At 41.6% G+C, this 19,229-nt stretch overlaps 3 protein-coding genes across 7 annotated transcripts; 1 reads left to right on the forward strand and 2 right to left on the reverse strand.

Annotated features, from left to right (window-relative positions):
* Nucleotides 1–1,175: 1,175 nt before the first annotated feature.
* Nucleotides 1,176–4,753, reverse strand: atp23 (ATP23 metallopeptidase and ATP synthase assembly factor homolog). The gene is made up of 6 exons (XM_032589887.1): nt 4,606–4,753; nt 4,349–4,394; nt 2,841–2,922; nt 2,627–2,764; nt 1,793–1,876; nt 1,176–1,703 (listed from the first exon to the last, which is right to left on the reverse strand). Exons 1-6 carry the CDS (start codon nt 4,751–4,753, stop codon nt 1,500–1,502), a joined length of 702 nt encoding a protein of 233 aa, XP_032445778.1. The 3' UTR covers nt 1,176–1,499.
* A 1,204-nt stretch (nt 4,754–5,957) lies between these two features.
* rpap3 (RNA polymerase II associated protein 3) lies at nt 5,958–12,827 on the forward strand. The gene is made up of 17 exons (XM_032590056.1): nt 5,958–6,277; nt 6,483–6,643; nt 7,013–7,174; nt 7,260–7,355; nt 7,457–7,584; nt 8,376–8,497; nt 8,908–8,978; nt 9,058–9,186; nt 9,259–9,386; nt 9,483–9,604; nt 10,584–10,654; nt 10,726–10,818; nt 10,900–11,084; nt 11,296–11,461; nt 12,261–12,358; nt 12,446–12,546; nt 12,626–12,827. The coding sequence occupies exons 2-17, from the start codon at nt 6,491–6,493 to the stop codon at nt 12,709–12,711; spliced, it is 1,911 nt and encodes a 636-aa protein (XP_032445947.1). The 5' UTR covers nt 5,958–6,277; nt 6,483–6,490; the 3' UTR covers nt 12,712–12,827.
* Nucleotides 12,828–13,594: 767 nt separating this feature from the next.
* Nucleotides 13,595–19,197, reverse strand: mapk12b (mitogen-activated protein kinase 12b). 5 transcript variants are annotated; one of them, XM_032588820.1, is made up of 12 exons: nt 18,776–19,195; nt 17,989–18,118; nt 16,760–16,818; nt 16,556–16,667; nt 16,416–16,445; nt 16,158–16,205; nt 15,951–16,071; nt 15,798–15,869; nt 15,130–15,209; nt 14,282–14,360; nt 13,952–14,191; nt 13,595–13,772 (listed from the first exon to the last, which is right to left on the reverse strand). In XM_032588820.1, exons 1-12 carry the CDS (start codon nt 18,898–18,900, stop codon nt 13,708–13,710), a joined length of 1,161 nt encoding a protein of 386 aa, XP_032444711.1. In that variant the 5' UTR covers nt 18,901–19,195; the 3' UTR covers nt 13,595–13,707. The 5 variants fall into 5 exon arrangements, with proteins under 5 accessions (XP_032444711.1, XP_032444712.1, XP_032444713.1 ...); XM_032588821.1 differs by having other exon boundaries at nt 15,957–16,071; nt 18,776–19,192; XM_032588822.1 differs by having other exon boundaries at nt 14,018–14,191; nt 15,957–16,071; nt 18,776–19,185.
* Between the last annotated feature and the right edge of the window lie 32 nt (nt 19,198–19,229).

Here is a 19,229-nt window from a genome sequence, read left to right on the forward strand (position 1 = left end):
GTCTTAAAGGCTGCTGAGGAAAGAAGAAGCCATTACTTCAAAAGCAACATGAAAACAGATTACAGTTTGTAATGGTGCCTTCACACCAGCCATGTTTAGTCTGCTTTGATCAAACTCTAGTTCGTTTGCCTAGAAAGTCATGTTCATTCAAACTGGTCTGCCTACAAACCTCAGTCTGTGTTCGGCTGGTTCAGTTTGAACGCACATGTGAACGCCATGCGGACCAGAGACCTCTCTAAAAGCAGGAAGCGGACTACAGCGCAGGGCATTGTGGGTAAATAAAACCAAAGCAAACATTCGAGTTTAACTTTAGCGGGAGAAATGGCTCATGGTCTCCTAGCAACGAGAAAACAGAAATCTGATGCCACTCTGTTTTAGTTTCCATTTTGTGAAGATGGAAGTTGCGTTCAGTGTCTTTTTCAGGTGTTTCCTTCAGTAGTTCTTGGTGAGGCGCCATCACAAGCAAAGAGGTAAACAGGTTTTCCAAAGGGTTTGGTTGGTTTGACACAATGCAGTGTGAACATGAACCGCAGCAACTGAAAATATAACAAATGTTGCAAATTTGGTTCCCAAATCGAACCGAATCGAACTATCAGATGGGAAAACACCATGAAAAGAAATTGGTTGGCCATAGAGACCATTTTTAAATTTAGAGGAAGTGATGTAAGGCTGTTTTTCTTCACTCAGGAGGAATGAACATTATTCAGATGTTGAAGCAATTAGGAAATTGAAGCTTAGGCTGAAATGGATCTTACAGCGACCACACCACCGAATTAGTTACAAAGTGGCTTAAGGACAACAAAGTTGATATTTTGTAGCAGCCATCATAAAGTGCTGATCTCAGCCCCATAAAAAATGAGTGTGTGAGCAAGGCAGCTGACAAAACGACTAATTTCCACCAGTTTCATCGCATAGAATGGGCCAAAATTCCATCAAACCCTTGTGAGAAGCTTCTGGAAGGAAACCCAAAATATTTGACAGAAGTCACACAGTTCAAATCACAAAATTTTGAATTTGAAGAAATTAAAACAACTCTTATCCTAAGCGACCTGAAACAGAAAAAATTTAGTCTAACCAAATGTTTCTTTTCATACAGTGCGTGTAAACATCTGGCTTCGTCTGTAGATCCACACATGCAGAACTTTCACTGTAAAACCTGACAGACGAAACAGAAATCTCTGATCTGGTTCCACCTCATTTAATTTTCAATCCCAAGTGTAAGTTCAGTCGGTACAATCTCTTAACACAGCAGCAGAGTCCAAGAGGAAGAAAATGAAATGCATTGTTGCTCTCGCTTTAAATCATTGTCCAAAAAGACAAAATAATCTCCAGCCCTTTCTCCACATGACCTCAAGGTCCGGGCTGATGCACAGTACTACGCCCCTCTCTGATTGTTTCAACTCAGTCATTTACTTCTGTCCACACCGCAGCTCGTGATGCCGCCAGTCATTCATCTTCAATGTCGCCTGAGCACCTGCAGGATACCAATACGTCAAACACTAAAGGTTCGTGTAGTACCGATCCCTGTTCATGTATTCCCTGTAGGCGAACTTGGCGTCCTTATTGCCGTGTGGGATCCGTCCGAAAGGGGCGTGATCGTTGAAGCACGAGTCGAAGACCTCGTCGACAATCTTTTGCGCCTCCTCTAGGCTGACTTTTCGCACAGCCAGGATGGAGCGTACAGCGCGACCCCGGACACACTGCTGTTTGAAGAGAACGAAACGGGTTCCATTACAGACACGTAGCTGGTCGTTTAAACGCCGTGTGTGACGTTTACGCCCGGCTCATGTACCTGGTGATGTTCCTTTAGGCCGAAGTTGAATCTGGAAACTTCATTGTTGAAGGAGCAATCCCCACTGAGGTTCGCTGCTCGAATCTAAAAGAGACAAGAAGAATGTCCAGCATAACACTGTTCAGCTTTAAAAATGTTCCAAAAAAAGGAAAAAGATCAATACATCACTACGTCTACACCTTCTCACTCAGCAGATATCAATGGAGCAACAATCAGCAATAGATAAGAATAAATTCTAAGATTAAAACAAAATATATGTTCCATAATTCTAAACGCCATTTTAATGCCACTGGACAACATGGGAGAAGCTACTAATAAGATCACAAAATGTTTTGTTGTCATTTGTTCTAACTTTCCCACATCTACCCAAAATATCTGTGCCCCGATTAATCAAAACAAGGAATATTAGAGAAATACCAATAATCCACATAAAAAAATAACTACCTAGATTAAAAGAAAAAAAAAATCATTATTATTATTATTATTATTATTATTGTTTTTATATGTTTAGCAATTCCATTTTTGCTGTGACAGCTCTTGGATATGTTCTGTGTCTTGACATATATTTCTGTTGCTCTTTTCTAATTGGATGTTTATTATTTTGTAGATCAATACCTCGGTTTGTTAGGCTGTAATGTTTTTTTGTATGCACTAATTGGTGAATTAATTAAAACAAGAACAAAGAGAAACTGGGGCGAAATCCCTTTTCAGAGCTGATTTTCGGAAATGTCTGTAAGAACAGAGATAACAGACGAGCAAAAAATGTTCCAAGAAGCCAACTACTTATTCTCCTAATTTCGTAACAGATCGGCGGTATTGAACGCTATTCCTCACCTCAGAGCAAGCTAGATGTCTGAAGTTGTTGAACCAGTCCACGTGGGCCCGGCAGTGGTCGAACGCGTGGATGAGCTCATGGGTGACCACTCGGTTCATGTGAGCCTGCTGGTGGATGTTGTTCTGACACAAAACAATCTGGAGGAGAGGAACAGATGAAAAGACGAAACCTCCAAAGGGTAACGCCGTCTCTAGAACCCGTCTCATTTCCTACCTGAGAGGAGGCAGCATCAAAGCCACCGCTGACCGTCCCGTCGCAGTCCTCGCAGGAGAAATGTCTGTCTTTAAACACTTTGCTGAACACATGATGAAAAACAAAGGGAGGTGTGTGATACGCTGGAGGTAGAAGTGGAAACCACTGCAGCCAGTTAGCAGTTTCAATAAATCACAGTGACCAGGATGAGGGCTAGAGGATGACTGTATCACAGACAGATTGGATCTTTACAGGCCGTGTCCCACTGGTGGTGACAGTATCATGATTTAGGCCTGCTTGGTTGCATCATAGAAACATGTAAAATCACGAAAACACAGAAGTGGCAGTATTATTCTGCGGGCGGATCAGTCCAAAAATATTGATAATATCAATACCAAGTCATTATCGGTATCAGATTAATACTAGCGTGGTTAAATTGATACATTAGTTTCAGATTCCCTTATGAAATTTTATTTTATCTTAGTGTTGTAGTTTCTCAATTCTACCGTAAAAATCTATATTTTTTTGCATTTGTTTATTTTGAAATAAATTTGAATTTGTTTTGTTGTTTCTCTTTATCTTGCTGATATGTTATTAAAGTATTTTGTAGACAGATACATTTTTGTTCAAATTCTAAGGTTTCAACAATAGAATTCAAACAAAAAAAAACATGAAAACTTCCGACGAAAACACCTAAATATCAGACGTTTGAGATATTAAGCTTAATTAATAAAAAAAGTATTGATACCAAAAAAATATTGGTAATACTTTTGTATGGAAATGCTGGCCCTCAATTTATCTGACATCTTTAGCACTGTGAAATATATCAGCAATTTAAACAAAAGAGAAACATAAATGAAGGAACTTCTGGAAAAAATATTATTCAGGCACTAATTAAGATGAATGTTTTGGTTTGAAAACATTAACCAAAAATGTATCGTATTCAGGTTTTCCCTCAGAGTATTTTAAGCCTGGCTTTACATGTGGCCCTGCCAGGCTAAGCATTGCTTATTTTTTAAAGTCTTTTTTAAATGTTTCATTTTTTTAAGACTTTATAGTTGGTGTTCAGGTATTAATCGTCCAATCTTTTAATAGCACATAATAAACAAGCGATATTTTAAAGTTTCTTGTCAACATTTTTTAACTCAACAGGACTGGCCGCTGAATGAATGAGTGCTCTAGCTCCCAACCACCGCGCTTAGCAGGTTTCGTGGGGGGAAAATTGGTATTTGTGAAATACAGTGGAAGTATTATCTGGGTCAGTCTGCACGTGCGGTTAACATTAGTCACCCCACTATTGCCAACGTAGCAATATTATTGCTATATTTAGTGACTTTTCGGAAATATACATCGGCATTGGACAATAATTACATTCATAGAAGCATATGAGACTCAACGTTCACTGATAAATTAAATACTGTTTAGTGAAAAAGCAGCAGAAGTAACTTTTGTATTTTGCATCCGGTCTATGTTACAGTTGGCGTTAACATGTCGTTTCCGGTTATAGACAGCCGTGTAGCCCAACGTACCAGCCGGAGTTCTTCATGGCACTGAGGAGGAGTTTGGCATATGGACCTGCCAGGGACACACAGAGGAGTTAGCTTTAGCTGAAGCCACCTAGCATTCACAACCAATCACTGTTAGCTCCGTGAGCTAATGCTACATGCTGCACACCGTCACGGCTCATGGATTCAAATAACAAGCACGTCATTTGTTCACATTAAGTCGTCTGCAGCTCGGAAGGCTTCCCCTTTAAAACGCTACAGAAGCAAGCATCGATACTCACTAGTTTCCATGGCGAACATTAACATGACCTGACACTTGTTTCTGAATGTGAACAGGCTGTCTCTGATTGTGATCTGCGTGGGCTTCCTCGCGTTTCTCTCCGGGAAGAGGTCATATCCATATTCCTCGTCTTGCTTGGTCTGACCCATTGTGTTGGACACGTCCAGTGTGGAAATGTCAGCATTAAAGTTCTCCGGGTTTTCCACCGCTAGCTAACAGGAGAGGTCATTGCTGGGTTTCTAGATCACGTGGTTCCGTGGTCAAAGTTGACTGATGAAATTTCAGACAAAACAATTGTTTAAAATATCAGGTATGGGAAGTCTTTAAATAATATTTTCCTGTCGTTTTTATAATACAAAGTATTTATTTTCTTTTTTAGTTTCATAAGAGTGGGTGCGCATCATTTATCACCCAGCGAGACACAAGTGCGCCGGGTGGGCGTGGCTTGCACTCTATTTCAACTTCCAGATAAGAGTTGCTTCGTTGTTAAATTAAAATGATCTTAGATATTGAATTATTACAGTGAATCTGGAAAGAATGATGACTTTGCATTACTACTTTTTACACTGTAGCACTTTTTATTTCAAGATGTCATAAATGTAATATTGTGTTCTGTTTGTACTAAAAAAAACCATGATTTTTCTGAGTTCAAAGTCAGAATTACAACAACAAATGACCTGGAGTTGTTACTTTAAAAACTTTGTCAGCAATTCAAACATTATACAATTAAGTGGATATAGAATATATAAAACGACAATACAATGCCAGGTGGGTTCATGTAACAAGTAATAGAAACTGGTCAAGAGCTAAATCACATGAAATGAAACAAGAAGCATACATTCATAGTATTAAATGCTTTCGCATCATGGGAAGGATGTATTATCTTAAAATATTGTTTGGATTAATTTATAGAATATTGAAAAGATTATTTTTCACTGTTATGGACACTGTTTGGAACCCTCCCACTTTCCCATATGAAATTTTGACTTCATAGAGGAGCGTTCTTGTTGTATGTAGAGGAAGTAACTTCTTAATATAACGAGATTTCGCCACAAAGAATGTGCTCTTCTCTGTTGTCATCTCCAGATCTGTGCTCTGACTTCCAAGACAATTCAAACACAGCAGAAATACTATTAAGTTTTCACGCATTAATGTTCTTGGGCTCCAGCTGGAGCAACCGCTATTATTACTCTGACAGGTCCTGTCTGACTTTCTTCAACTGGGGAAAACCAGTTGCTCTAAATTTAACTCCACCTTCATCGCCTCTTCGTCACTTTTAGCCGCGTCTTGCACCGGCTGACTGTTAAGGACTTCTCCAAGTGTCGTTTCCTTTCTGAAAAGTGTGAACTGTAGCTCAAACTGACGAAGATTTGTGAGCCGAACAGATAAACTCATCTTCCACACACATATCTCAGTTATCAGTGTATTTTTAATAGAAGCTTTTTCGTAAAAGTTCTGTATTTAAAAAAAAAATGTTTTTGCTTTACGGAGATTGTTTTGTTATTATAGACGATCTTTGTTTACGTCGGGCATACGTAGAGCAAAGGCTGCTGGTCCTCCGCTGTCATGGCTCCGAACATAAACAGAATGTGGTGATAGCGACACTTTTCGGAGTCTTTTGTTACTTGAGCGGTCACTACGAATTAACTGTGAATCCAGGAAAGAAGCGGCAGGTATTTCAGAACGTCATAATTAAAGCACCGTCATATCCGGCCTCTGTTATGGTTCTGTTTTGCTAAGCTGCTAGCTGCTCGAGTGTCACACACATCCTCGTGTTTTACCTCGATGCTGCTGCTGCTGCTGCTGCTTGGATGTGAAGACTAAAGCACATAGAAGTGAAGTGAAAGAGTTTTCCAAAAATAAATGTCTGTTTGGCAGAGGGGAGCATGTCCGGGGGGGACAAGGCCGTGGAGTTACAGCTGCAGATACGGCAGAATGCGGAGGATCTTCACAGCTTCATGAGGGAGCTGGACAACTGGGAGGCAGACATCAAGAGGAAGGACGAAGAGCTGAGGACTGGACGAGTCCAGGAGCTCCAGGTAGGACGTCCCCTGCTGTTAACAGCTTCTTTACACTGATACCCTTAAATAAAATCAAACGAATCATTTAATTGGCAAAAATTATAACCGTGACTTTGAATATAATCATCAGGACTTAGAAAGTCAAAGTTATGACTTTGTATCTTCAAATTAAGACCTTTAAAATCATAATTATGATATTGAAACTCATAATTATGACTTTAAATATCGTAATTAGGAGTTAGAAAGTCAAATTATGACTGTATCTTAAAATTATGACTTTGACTCATAATTAAGACTTTAAAACTTGTAATTACGACTTCCTGTTGGACTGTACAGTTTCTTCCATAGCTCCAATGGCCTTCCATAAGTCTGTGTGTCTTGTTGCAGAAAACTCTTCCACCTGTGCGTAACAAGGGCTACAGGTCAAGGATGAGGGAGAAGAGGAGGAAACAGGCGCCTGCTGCTGAAGGCGACACGAAGGCAGAGGAGCCCAGACGAGCTTCCACACTCAAATCCTGTGATTATCGATCATGGGACAAGTTCGATGTGGTAACCCAACGTCTCACCTGGGCTTTCCACAACCTGAGTTTTCATGCAACAAACGCTGATTGTGCGTTCTTCCTCTTGTCGGCAGGATAAAGCTCTGGCAGAAATGGACAAGGAGGACGAGTCCAACGAGTCCGACTCGGAGGAGGTGGACAAGGACAGAGCTCTGGCTGAGAAGGAGAATGTAACGAAGTTTCTACGTGTGACACACAGACAGAAAGAGAGGGGGAGGGGGATTAAAAGATGACAACTGCTTCTGTTGTTTTGTTTTTTTCTTGTTTCCAGGGCAACACGTTTTTTAAAGAGGGGAAGTATGACGATGCCATAGAGTGTTACACCAGAGGGATGGCTGCTGATCCATACAACCCTGTGCTTCCCACCAACAGAGCCACATCCTTCTTCAGACTTAAGAAGTAAGTCTGACTTCACTGTAAACAAATGGGCTTCATTCGATGGATCAATAATCGATTGATTATCATTTATCCACTTCACAACTATACAAAGATAAATGGTAACACTGGTCACGTAAAATCAACTTTGTTGAGCTTTACAGCATGTTACAATGTACCGTAGCAGGAGTGTTGCCTTTCAGGCTTGTTTGAGAAATCCTTTAATCTCCATGGCAACCAGCCGATCAAAAACACCTGGGTGGAGCTGCTCTCCTTTGAGAGCAAACCCTCTGTTCAACGCTGGTAAAAACCTTGTTAAAGGGTTAATGCAGGAGCCATGTTGTGATGACTTCCTGAAGGCGGAGCTTCAAAAAGAGCAGGAGTTTTTAAAGAGACAGAAGCCCAATTTCAAGGCTTTAAATTCAAGTTAATTTAAAGTCAAATTTCTTTTAAGACATATTTGATACATATGACATTTTTATAACAGCTGAAGTTAGAATAGTTACTTAATTGTGTTATAAAATAGCTCTACGTGCCTGGAAAATACATAATACTGCCCCTTAAAAACAAACAAACTGAAAAGTGTGGTGCACATTTGTTTTCAGCTCCTTTAACTGTCACTATAAATGCAGCTGTTCTGTAGCTTCATGAAGACCAAAGTACACATGAGACAGATTTTATGAATATATGCTCATTATAATACATTCAGGTTTGTGGTAAAATGTGAAAACGTTTAAGATGAATAAATACTTTTGATAAGTTGAAAATGTTTTTCCGTTTTCTCCGGTTGTTGTGATAAATCTTTGCCTTCCCAGGTACGCCGTGGCCGAGTCGGACTGCAACCTGGCTGTCGCCCTTGACGACAACTACTATAAGGCGTATGCTAGGAGAGGAGCCGCTCGGTTTGCCCTGCAGAAACACCAGCTGGCTCTGGAAGGTCTGCATCGGTTTAAACCCGGTTTTATCTGCATCGGTTTAAACCCGGTTTTATCTGCATCGGTTTAAACCCGGTTTTATCTGCATCGGTTTAAACCCGGTTTTATCTGCATCGGTTTAAACCCGGTTTTATCTGCATCGGTTTAAACCCGGTTTTATCTGCATCGGTTTAAACCCGGTTTTATCTGCATCGGTTTAAACCCGGTTTTATCTGCATCGGTTTAAACCCGGTTTTATCTGCATCGGTTTAAACCCGGTTTTATCTGCATCGGTTTAAACCCGGTTTTATCTGCATCGGTTTAAACCTGGTTTTATCTGCATCGGTTTAAACCTGGTTTTATCTGCATCGGTTTTAAAACTGGGTTTTGTTTGGGCCGTCCTGATCTGAGGCTGTTGAATGTGTCTGAACAGATTACCAGACGGTACTCCAGCTGGACCCGGGTAACGCCGAAGCCCAGAGCGAAGTGAAGAAGCTCCAGGAGGTGAGGGTTGGGTGGGGTCAATGGGGGTCAGGGTTCAGTTTGTCCTGCTGCTGTCTAACCCATGTTCTGGTCGGTTCAGATCCTCGCTCAGGGGGACGTCCGCGGTCCGGCCGTCCAGCCCGCCGAGGCCGCCGCCGCCAACCCCGACCAGCAGCAACAGCTGGGAGAGCAGCACAGGAAACAGGAAGCTGTGATGCAGAAGGACAGAGTGAGTCCTGGTTTATCGCCTCTCTTCTCTGTCAGTTTGTTCTGAAACCCAACGGAGACGTTTGCTGTTCAGGGAAACGCTTACTTCAAAGAAGGGAAGTACGAGGCAGCCGTGGAATGCTACAGCAGAGGAATGGAGGCGGACGCCATGAACGTCCTCCTGCCTGCCAACAGAGCCATGGCCTTCCTCAAGCTGGACAGGTAGAAACATCCAACAGTTCTCTCTCCATCCAACAAATGACAGCAGGAGACTGTTGGCAAACTCTCTCCATCTGTCCTCTGTCTGTCTTCCTCCAGGTATAAAGAAGCAGAGGAGGACTGTACAGCAGCCATTTCTCTGGATGACACTTACTCTAAGGCCTTTGCCCGCCGCGGCACAGCCAGACTGGCACTGGGGAAACTGCAGGAGGCCAAGGAAGGTGCTGCAGAGCTCCCACAGCAACGTGTTGGGTTTATTGTTTTCAATGAGCATATATACCTCCTGCTTTGTTTTTGTGCTGTTTGTGAAGCTGCACGCTCCAAAATAAACAGCAATATTTTTGGTTTTCTCTGGAAAAAAAAAAAAGAAAGTAGACAAAATCATATTTTCACAATTTCTTTCATTTGTTTATAAGTGTCACAGTTTGTAAACTAAATACTTAATTAGCAACATAATTAAGATTGCTAATTAATTATGTAGTTTACAAACTGAATAATTGGTTAGCAAGTTAGATGAGCAAAATATTTAGTTAGGACGCTAGATATTAAGCTCCAATCTAAATGTCGCTAGCAGGCTAAACATTTAGCTTCAAACAAAATATTTAGTTAGCAATCAAAATGTTTAGCTTCAAACTAAATATTTGCATATTAGCTAAATATTTAGCTTAGACCTAAATATTAAGCCTCAAACTAAGTATTTAGCTTATTTAGCTAACAAGCAAATATTTAGCTTAGAGTTAAATATTTAGCTTGCTGATTAAATCGTTTAGTTTGAACCGTCACATGTAGAAATGAGCGAGTGATGTGGTGAAAATTTGACTTTGAAAAATGAATGTCCATTTTTTCTTTCTTGCTTTTAGACTCGCTAAAAACCCAAATTATTGCTGTTCATTTTTGACAGTGTAACTTTCCACTCCACACTCTCCCGCTCCATGTTTCCTCCATTTGTGGATAAGGGTTCCCCGTTTGCAAATGAAACGTTCATTGGAACGTTTCGTTGACAAACGGTTCCTCCAGACTGATAGATGACCGGGGTTTTGAATTTTAGATCGAGGCTTGGCGTTCAGCTTTTCTGAAGTCTTTTAGCCTACTTCATGGTGCCAGATGGGTTCTAATGATTCAGGCAATAACGAGTTGTATTAATGATTTCATGAGACTCCACGTTTGAGTAATTGTCTCGACTTTCCATGTGTGTGTCAGATTTCCTGCGGTTGCTCCAGCTGGAGCCCGGGAACAAGCAGGCCCTGAATGAGCTGCAGAAGCTGCAGACGGTACGCTAACACCTGCTGGGTTTTCTGTCTGAGCTGCTGAACTCTGACCTCGTGGCGTCTTTCTCCTCCAGGATCCAGGCTGCAGTGGCGCTCTGCAGGCGGAGGACGGCGCCCGGAGGAGGACGGTCCAACCAGTGGACAAACCAGAACATCTGCGCTCAACCGTCGGTTCCAAAGCGATTTAGCTGCGTCTGACTAAAGGTGTTTGTAAAACCCACTGAGTTAGCTTCTCCTCCGGTCTGTAGAAACCTCTGAGACGAATCGACATCCAGGAGATCAGCGGGAAGCTGGCGCCGCCCAGGCAGGAAGCTCTTCCTCCGTTAATCCAGGAAGTAGAGAGGAAGACTGACTCGCCGCTGTCTTCATCGCCCAGCGCCAAGATCATCAAAATGGAGGAAGCAGCAGAAACACAGACACAGAAACATGACAGGTGACTTTTACATGCAAGGAGGGGAGGAAACCATGGTTACCACTGGAACTGGACCAAAAAACAATATTGTTCGTACTGTGTTTGCAAAAGAAAAGCATTCCCATACCATGCTGCTGCCACCGCCGGGCTGACCCCTGCATGGCCTTTCCTCCTGCCACTTTTACGTCCAGGTTTGCGGTGACGTTCCTAAACGTTCTCCTGTGCTCTCCAGAGTTCCTGCCAGCAGAGACGCCGGCCAATCAGTTCAGGAGAAATCCACTGAAGCAGCTGAAGCGCCAAGTTCCGACGTTCCTCCTGCTCCCAGCAACAGCTTCCAGCTGGAGTCGGACCTCCGCAAGCTCAGCAAGCAGCCAGAGGCGGTTTACAGATACCTCAGGGTGAGCTGCGTTCTCCTTTCACTTCAGCACCGACAGCTCCGTTCTTTATTTTATTTTTAAGCCAAACATTCATTTCCTTAAGGGTTTTTGGATGTAGAGATTAAAAAAACCTCCTACATTATCCAAACATTATGTGAACGTTACATTTTCTGCCTTCCATTGTGCATTAAGTTCAGATTAATTCAAACAACCCTTGTGTTTTCTTTAATTCTGTGCGATGTCATTTGAAGCGAGAGCTTTACGTGGTAGTTTAACACCTTGCCTCCAGGGGGCACTATTTAGTAAAAACTGGAAGTCCGTTAACAGCAGAGTGATGTTGTCCGTTTCCCTTACATTCACACAGAAACACGACCCAAATCCGTTTTTTTTTTTTGTGCCTGAATGTGATTCATGTTTGACTTTTTCATGGCTGTCTGAACGGCCCAATTCTAATTTTAGAAAAACATAAAATCCCATTTGGACCACTTCCACATGGCGTATTAAATCGGATACATATGTAATGGGTTTTTTCATACAAAATCCAATTTTTCATAATTTTTTCTTGCATTTTTTTTTCCTTGAAAAAAAGTTTACAAATGACAGAAAATATTTTCAAAAACTTGCTTATTATTTTTGCACTCATTCCTTTTTTGGGAATTTACCTGAATTAAAAATTTTAAATAAACACAAACCAGATGATTCAGAGGAAGCCGTAATAAAGGCTTCCTCTGAACTAAAAGTAAAAAAATTACTAAATTACTAAAAGTAATTTCTGGCCCTGCCATGTTTGGATGCTAAACATTCTTGTCCCTGTTGGCAGCAAATCAGTCCGTCAGCGTATGGCCAGATCTTCCAGAACTCTCTGGAGCCGGACCTGCTCAACCAGATCCTCAGAACCCTGCGCGATTTCTTCATAGGGTAAGCTCTCTAGACGTAAACATCAGAGCCGAGCAGCTTTTGTCCGTTCACTTTGCGAAACGGCTAAGACTGGCCTGTTTGGAGCAGGAATGAACCTCCGACCTCCATCTTGGAGACCCTCGGCGGTCTGGCGGGCGTGAGGCGCTTCGACATGGCCGTCATGTTCATGACGCCGCAGGAGAAGAAAGGTGGACTCCTTTTCATCCTCTGCCTTCTCGCTCATGTGAGATCATGGTTAAAAACATGTGATTTCCTCCCTCCTCTCAGTGCTGAAGGAGCTGTTTGACTTCCTGCTCCAAGCCCAGCTGGACCAGCCCACCGTTTCAGACCTGCAGAAGAAGTACGGACTATGATGGACGGACAAACGTGTTCCCAGCTTCCAGCCTCTGCAATGCGTTTTCTTCAACCGGCCAAATATAACCTGACGTTTGCTTAACCAAATAAAACAGGTGTGTGTTTCTGAAACGTGTGTTCTTGTTTCATTGGATTTATTTTTACAAGATGGAGCAAAGGAGGAGAATTAATCTAGTCAACTGCCAAAACAACTGGATTTCTGCAATTCAACTCTGAATTATTACATCATTAATAATCAGTGTTATTAATAACACTGATTAATAATCAGTGTTAGCGCTACACTAACATCAGATGGCTGATCTGATGTTAGTGTCGTGCTGTAGTATCACGATGCAGCCAGCAGGTGGAGCCAAACGTAAGTATGGAATGCCGTTTTGGATATAATTCCCGAACGGCTTTCCAGTTCCATCTGGCGCTTAATGGACCCCAGCACGTTTCATAACTCATATGAAGGAATTACATAGAGAGGTGAGCCACAAATCAGAAAGTATTGATTTATGAAATATGTTTTAGGAGAAGTTTTAAAAATATATCAAAACATTTAAATAATCCTTCATGTTAAATGTGTCAGTTTATTGAATACACCTAAAATCAAATGTGTAAATTGCTTCATAAAACTTCAACTAATTATGTGTTAAGATCATACATCTATGGTAACCTAAACTGCCAATGAGCTGCAGAGCAGAATTATGGTTATATAACAATCATAATGATATAATTCTGATTATTTTCTACTGGTACATGCAGTAGAAAATAAACAGTTATGGTTTTGGAGTGGGGATACACCAATATTAAAAAAATGGCAGAAGTCTTTCGCTTGTTTTTTGTCAACTGTTGTTGAGCCCTAAAGCAAAAAAAAAAGGAAAAAATAAATGGAGCAAATTATTTTGAATATCTGAACTATTTATTGACAGTAAAAGCATTTAGACAGCTACTAATAGATAAGATTAAAAATAATATTTCTGCGTGTAGGTAAAAGTTCATGTCTGCAGCTCTTAAAGTGATGTTTCCTTTGAGTCCCGCGGCGGCCGGAAGGTCAGGATCTCTGTGAAGGTGTGACCTGTACAAAGAGAAACGGGGTTTAAGCTCTTAGGTTTTTCACGAGCCTCCTTTGCTATAGACGGGGCCTGTAAAAGTCACCGCGTTTCCATTACAAATGTGACGCGCTCATCATCTATCAGCCAATCAGAGGAGACGTTGGCGTCTTATTCAGGCGTTGGAGTGACAAGCCCCGCCTACTTTGGTAGCGGCTCCTGGTTCGGTGTTTTGGGGAAACGATAGCGAACCCCTCCCGTCCCGCCTCACGTTTCCACTGCTCCAGCGGCAGGTCCGTGTTGTCCAGGGTCTGGTCGTACGGCAGCGCCTCGCTCTCCTCCTCCACGTCCCTGAACTCGCTGAAGAACGGCAGCTCCAGGGCCTCCGACGCGCTGGCCCTGCTGTCAGGGTCCAGAAGGAGCATCTTTTCCAGGACGCTCACCGCTGCGGCGCACAGTGACGCGTGAAAGTCGGCAAAAAAAACAAAACAAAACAAAGACTTCGGCAATGAAGCCACAGAAAATGCTCACGTACCATTTGAGCTGGCTTTGGAGAAAATGGAGGGCAAATCTTTCTTTGGCACTTTCGGTAAACTCCGGATGTAGTTTCTGGCCTGTTGAGGGACAGAAAGGGACTCAGTGTGATTGGAACCTTTATATCGGCACCTTCATAAAATACAGGTCTATGTCATGTTTTGCCAAAAGTGATTCTTTTGCTAAATCATCTTTTAGCAAAAAAAAAAAAGACTTAAGACTACTAACTTGGAAAGGTCACGATATTCAACTTCCCTTTGTCTGATGCTGCTAAACAAATTACAGTGCAACCAACTTCCTTCAAGTCACGATGCTTCTGGTTTTCAAAATAAAATCCATCTCATTTTGACATTAATCTAAAATTTTGGCCTTATGATACTCAGAAATTTCCATGTTTCTTCTAGAAAATTTCTGACATTAACCAAATATTTCTGGGATCTTTTCTAGCAAAACTTTAAACTTTTCAAACTCAGAAATTGCCAAAAGAAATTCTAGAAAATGTCGGCGATCAAGCTCAAAATGTCTTGGTTTTTCTAGCAACCTTTTGACTGTTGGAGCTCAGAAATTTCCTTGATTTGTTCTACTCCTTTTATATATATATATATACTGTATATATATCTGAAATGGCCCTGTCACGCCGTTGTAGCATCGGGAGTAATTAAAAAAACAAATTTATTCTTGCAGCGTGCACTGAGCTCCAACACTGGAGCCCAACAGTCAAAATATTTGCTAGAATTTTTGTTTTTTAAATTGAGCTTGAGCTAAAAAAATTCAGTACTGGCTGTAATATGAATCTAAATGGACAGAGCGTCAACTAAAACTGAAGACAGTTGAGTAGTCACAACTTACATCTTGACTCTGTAGCTTGAGGACAAAGTCGGGAGTCGGAGTTCCTGTAATCTTCATGATTTCTCTTAACTGGTCCAGGTCTGACGAAGGAAACGGTTAAGAATCGTTGCTCGAATTAATTTCTATCATCATTCATATCAAAATTTTAGCAGGCCAATACAGAACCTCCCTGCAGGCAGGACCTCTCAGCAAACACAAGACTTTGGCCACAATGTAAGACGATCGCACAATAAAGGAAGTTCAGATTAATGTAAACATGATTCGTTAATGTTTCTGCTTGTGGTATTGTAGCAGTATATGTCCTGTGATTGGTTCTCACACTGTAGAAATGTTGCTCAGTTCAAGCAAGCTACCTGTAACGTAGAGCGAATAAACACCAAGAGCTAAAACTAGGAACCTATGATCTGTATTTTCATAAAAGTCTATGTTATGCTGTAGGGTTGTGTCGGGTAAAGATTTTCTATATACTGCAATGAAGTGATTACTTTATAATAATAATTACAGGAGTGCAGATAAGATTTTGGAGTACATACTGGCTTTTACATCTCATCCAGGCATTTTTATGGATTCAGTGAAAAAAAAAACTTTTACTTTTGTAAATCATAAGACATTTTCAAACACGTAACTGAAATGACATCGGGTCAAATCAATCAACCGGACAAGGATACGGTCGTTTCCCTTGAACAAAGGTTTCCCCAGCAACATCTCTGCCATGATGCAACCCGCCGACCAAATATCCACTGCAACGCAGAGCAGAAGCATTGCTGCAAAATGATTCATTTGCAGCTCCATCGGATTCCTTTTGTTTTTTTTATTATCACCATCACCAGTCTGCGTGTAGTGCATCCAGTTAAGGATAACCTCCGGCGCTCTGTACCAGCGCGTCACAACGTAGCCGGTCATCTCCGCGTCGGCCTGCCGGGCCAACCCGAAGTCCAGGATCTACAGCAGAATGGAGGGTAGGTACCGCATTACATTTTTAAAAATAAAGATGAGAATTAAGCAAGACAAGGTGGCTTACCACTTACCTTTAGCTCACAATCAGGGTTTATGGCCAAATTTCCAGGTTTGAGGTCCTGTTAGATAACGATCGATACAGATACAGAATGTATTTGCTCTTTAATTTGTACTCATTAAATGTTAAACATAGGAAGGTAAAGTCAACAAGGCATGCTGGGGTACTTAGAAATGCAGCACAGAATTTTAATACAGTGTTTTATCTAGTTGAAAGAACAGATAAACAGACTTGGTAAAGCTTATGGTTCAATAGGTCAAAGTTCACGCACCCTGTGGATGATCCCTGCAGAGTGGATATACTGCAGGGGAAAAAGACACAGGAAACACATAAGCTCTGCTCAGAAAAGGTCATTTTCTTGGCTTTTTCTGCCCCTAGAAAACAGAGAATGTTTGGAGAAATTCTTTCCACCTTAAGGCCTCTCAGCATCTGATAAACCAGGAACTGGACGCGATCCTCCGACAGTTTCTCCATCTTCATCAACTTGCCGAGGTCGGTGCCCATGAACGGCATCACCAGGTAGCTGAATGTGAGGAGATCAGTGTTATGACTAGGACATAAAAAATAAAAATAAAAACTTCTGGAAGAAATGACTAAAAAAGCAGAGGAGCTTACAAGTCTCGAAACCGATCCAAAGAGATCTCAGCTGTGAAAACATCCAACAGCCCAATCACCTGATAAAGACCAGAAAAATGATTTTAAATATACTATGCTACGCTATCGAACATTATGCTAATGGAGCACCACACTGTACTACACTACTAGTGATGGGTCAGGCTCAAAATAATCTAACAGCCAATGCTTTGGAGTCAGTCAAAAGAGCAGAGTTCCACATTTTTTCCCTTCAGCTGCTCAGCTCTCACTCTCAGTGGCTCCGCCCCTCAGAACTTTGTTTTGATTGTCAGCTTGTCTTCTACAAAAAAAACACGGGACAAATACTGACAGAGAGAGTGAACAGCATCAGCCCCTCTAGGCTGAGACATATTTATTTGAATGCTGATCTGCACTGAGTACATAGTTTGGTTACTGAGTTTGGTCTTGTTTCAGTTACAGTTCTGTTTGGTAGATTTGCCAGCAGTGTTTTGGTCATTTATTATCTTGTCCAATAAAAAATAAATGTTTGGCTGAAGTTTTGTAGGAAAGTAAAAAAAAAAGAAAAAAGCCTGCTTTCATAACAGACCAAATTCATAAAATTAGGGAACATAAAGCTTCTCATATAAACACTAAATGCAAGCAAATTTATAAAACATAGAAGCAATTCATATTCACCAAATTAAGCTAAGATATGAGGGTACAGATGGGAACAAATTAAGAGCCATTTGGGAGTCAAAAGAGCCGACTGAGCAGAACCAAAGTTTAGATCACTATGTGCCATATTGTGCTATTCTATGCTCTGCTACACTGCAGCTATGCTACACATCAGTACACTGTACTCTACAAAATACTGTCTGTACTATGCTACACTAGAATACTATACAAGGTTATACTACTCTGTACTGCACTGCACTATACTATACTACATTACAATATGCTTTGCTGTAGTTTACTGCACTGTATTGTGCTATACTATAGTACAATACAAAATTCTATAGTATGCTACACTGCACTATGCTATGCTACATGATACAATACTATACAATGTTATACTATTTTGTACTACATTGGCCTACAATGCCCTATGCAAAACTATGCTATAGTATCATATCCTATCCTCTACTACCCAATACTATAGAATAGCATTGGATTACTATCCAATACTCGCTGTGCTGTGCTATTCTATGCTATACTACGGTATATCTATTTCTGAACAACAAATTCACAGATTGCAGTTAAAATCTTCCTACATTTTCATGCTTCATGTGTTTGAGGAGTCGCAGCTCTCTGTAGGCTCTTTTGGCAAAAAGTTTGGACTGGAAGGGCCGGTGGAGCTTCTTGATGGCCACCTGAGTCCCTGAGCGCCGGTCCCAAGCCGAACTAAACATAAAATAAAATTAAATACAGATAGAAATGGAAGTATTATCGTTAAAAAATAGGGTTTTTTTCCTCATTTCATAAACATTTAAAGCAAAGTTCACTTCAGAGAAACTTTTACCAATATTATTGTTCAACCCCTGAAACCTTCTCTGCTAGGTCACAGCGTTTGCAGTGGGAAAAAGGCAACCTTTGTCACCTAAGACAAAGTAGTGGAGCATTCATCGCACTTAACTGACTCTGTGACTTCTCATAAACAATGAGGGTGGAAGGGAGGTTCTTTGTTGACCCTCATCCACTCTCACACAATGCAGAGGGGCCCAGCAGAGCCAGCTGTGGTCAGAAAGTGACCAAAGCTGCAGCTTGACTTGGATATAACAATAAATCTTACCATGAGTCTCAAAGAATCAGGATAACAGAAAAAATACAAATCTATTTCTTGTTCACTACTTCTGGGTGAAATACAAATGGTGTAAATTAGTATTACTTTCACTTTAAATGCCAAGAATTTCTTTCACTTTTCACTTTTTTTAAGTAAAATTGGAAGAAAAAAAAAAGTTTACAAGGGGAAACAAAAGATGGCCGCAAACTATTAGAAATAAGCAACATATTCCAAGTGATTATTTTTCATTCTGAAAGCTCCTTCCTTTCTCAACTCACCACACGGTTCCGTAGGCTCCGGTGCCGACCTGCTTTAAGTCCCGGTACCTCTCCGGCACCTCCCACACGGTTCTGTTCACCTCCTGCCGGTAGAACCCCGTCCGGGACCGCGCAGCTATGGCCATACTGCTGAGGTGAGGATGTGGACCGGATCCCGGAATCTCATGAGCGCAAATAAAAGTTTGTACCGCAGAAGTTCAGGAGCGCAGTCCGAAACCGAAGCAGAGAGTCAGCGAAACATTCCTCCAGATGGACCAGCTGACAACTGGAGCACACACACCCCTCCCCCCCGGAGCGGGTGGACCCCAACACGGCCACTCGGTCACATTGTCTGCCCGGCTCCTGGTCGCCCTGGGCAGCCTATGGGTGTGTCTACACGGTGGTGGAGGGGGGGAATCTGCCCCTCCGAGGGCAAACAAAACCCCAGAGATCACACAGCTTCTGTCATCTACGT

This window comes from Xiphophorus hellerii, chromosome 17 (genome assembly GCF_003331165.1).
Source record: "Xiphophorus hellerii strain 12219 chromosome 17, Xiphophorus_hellerii-4.1, whole genome shotgun sequence".
NCBI classification, from domain to species: Eukaryota; Metazoa; Chordata; class Actinopteri; order Cyprinodontiformes; family Poeciliidae; genus Xiphophorus; species Xiphophorus hellerii.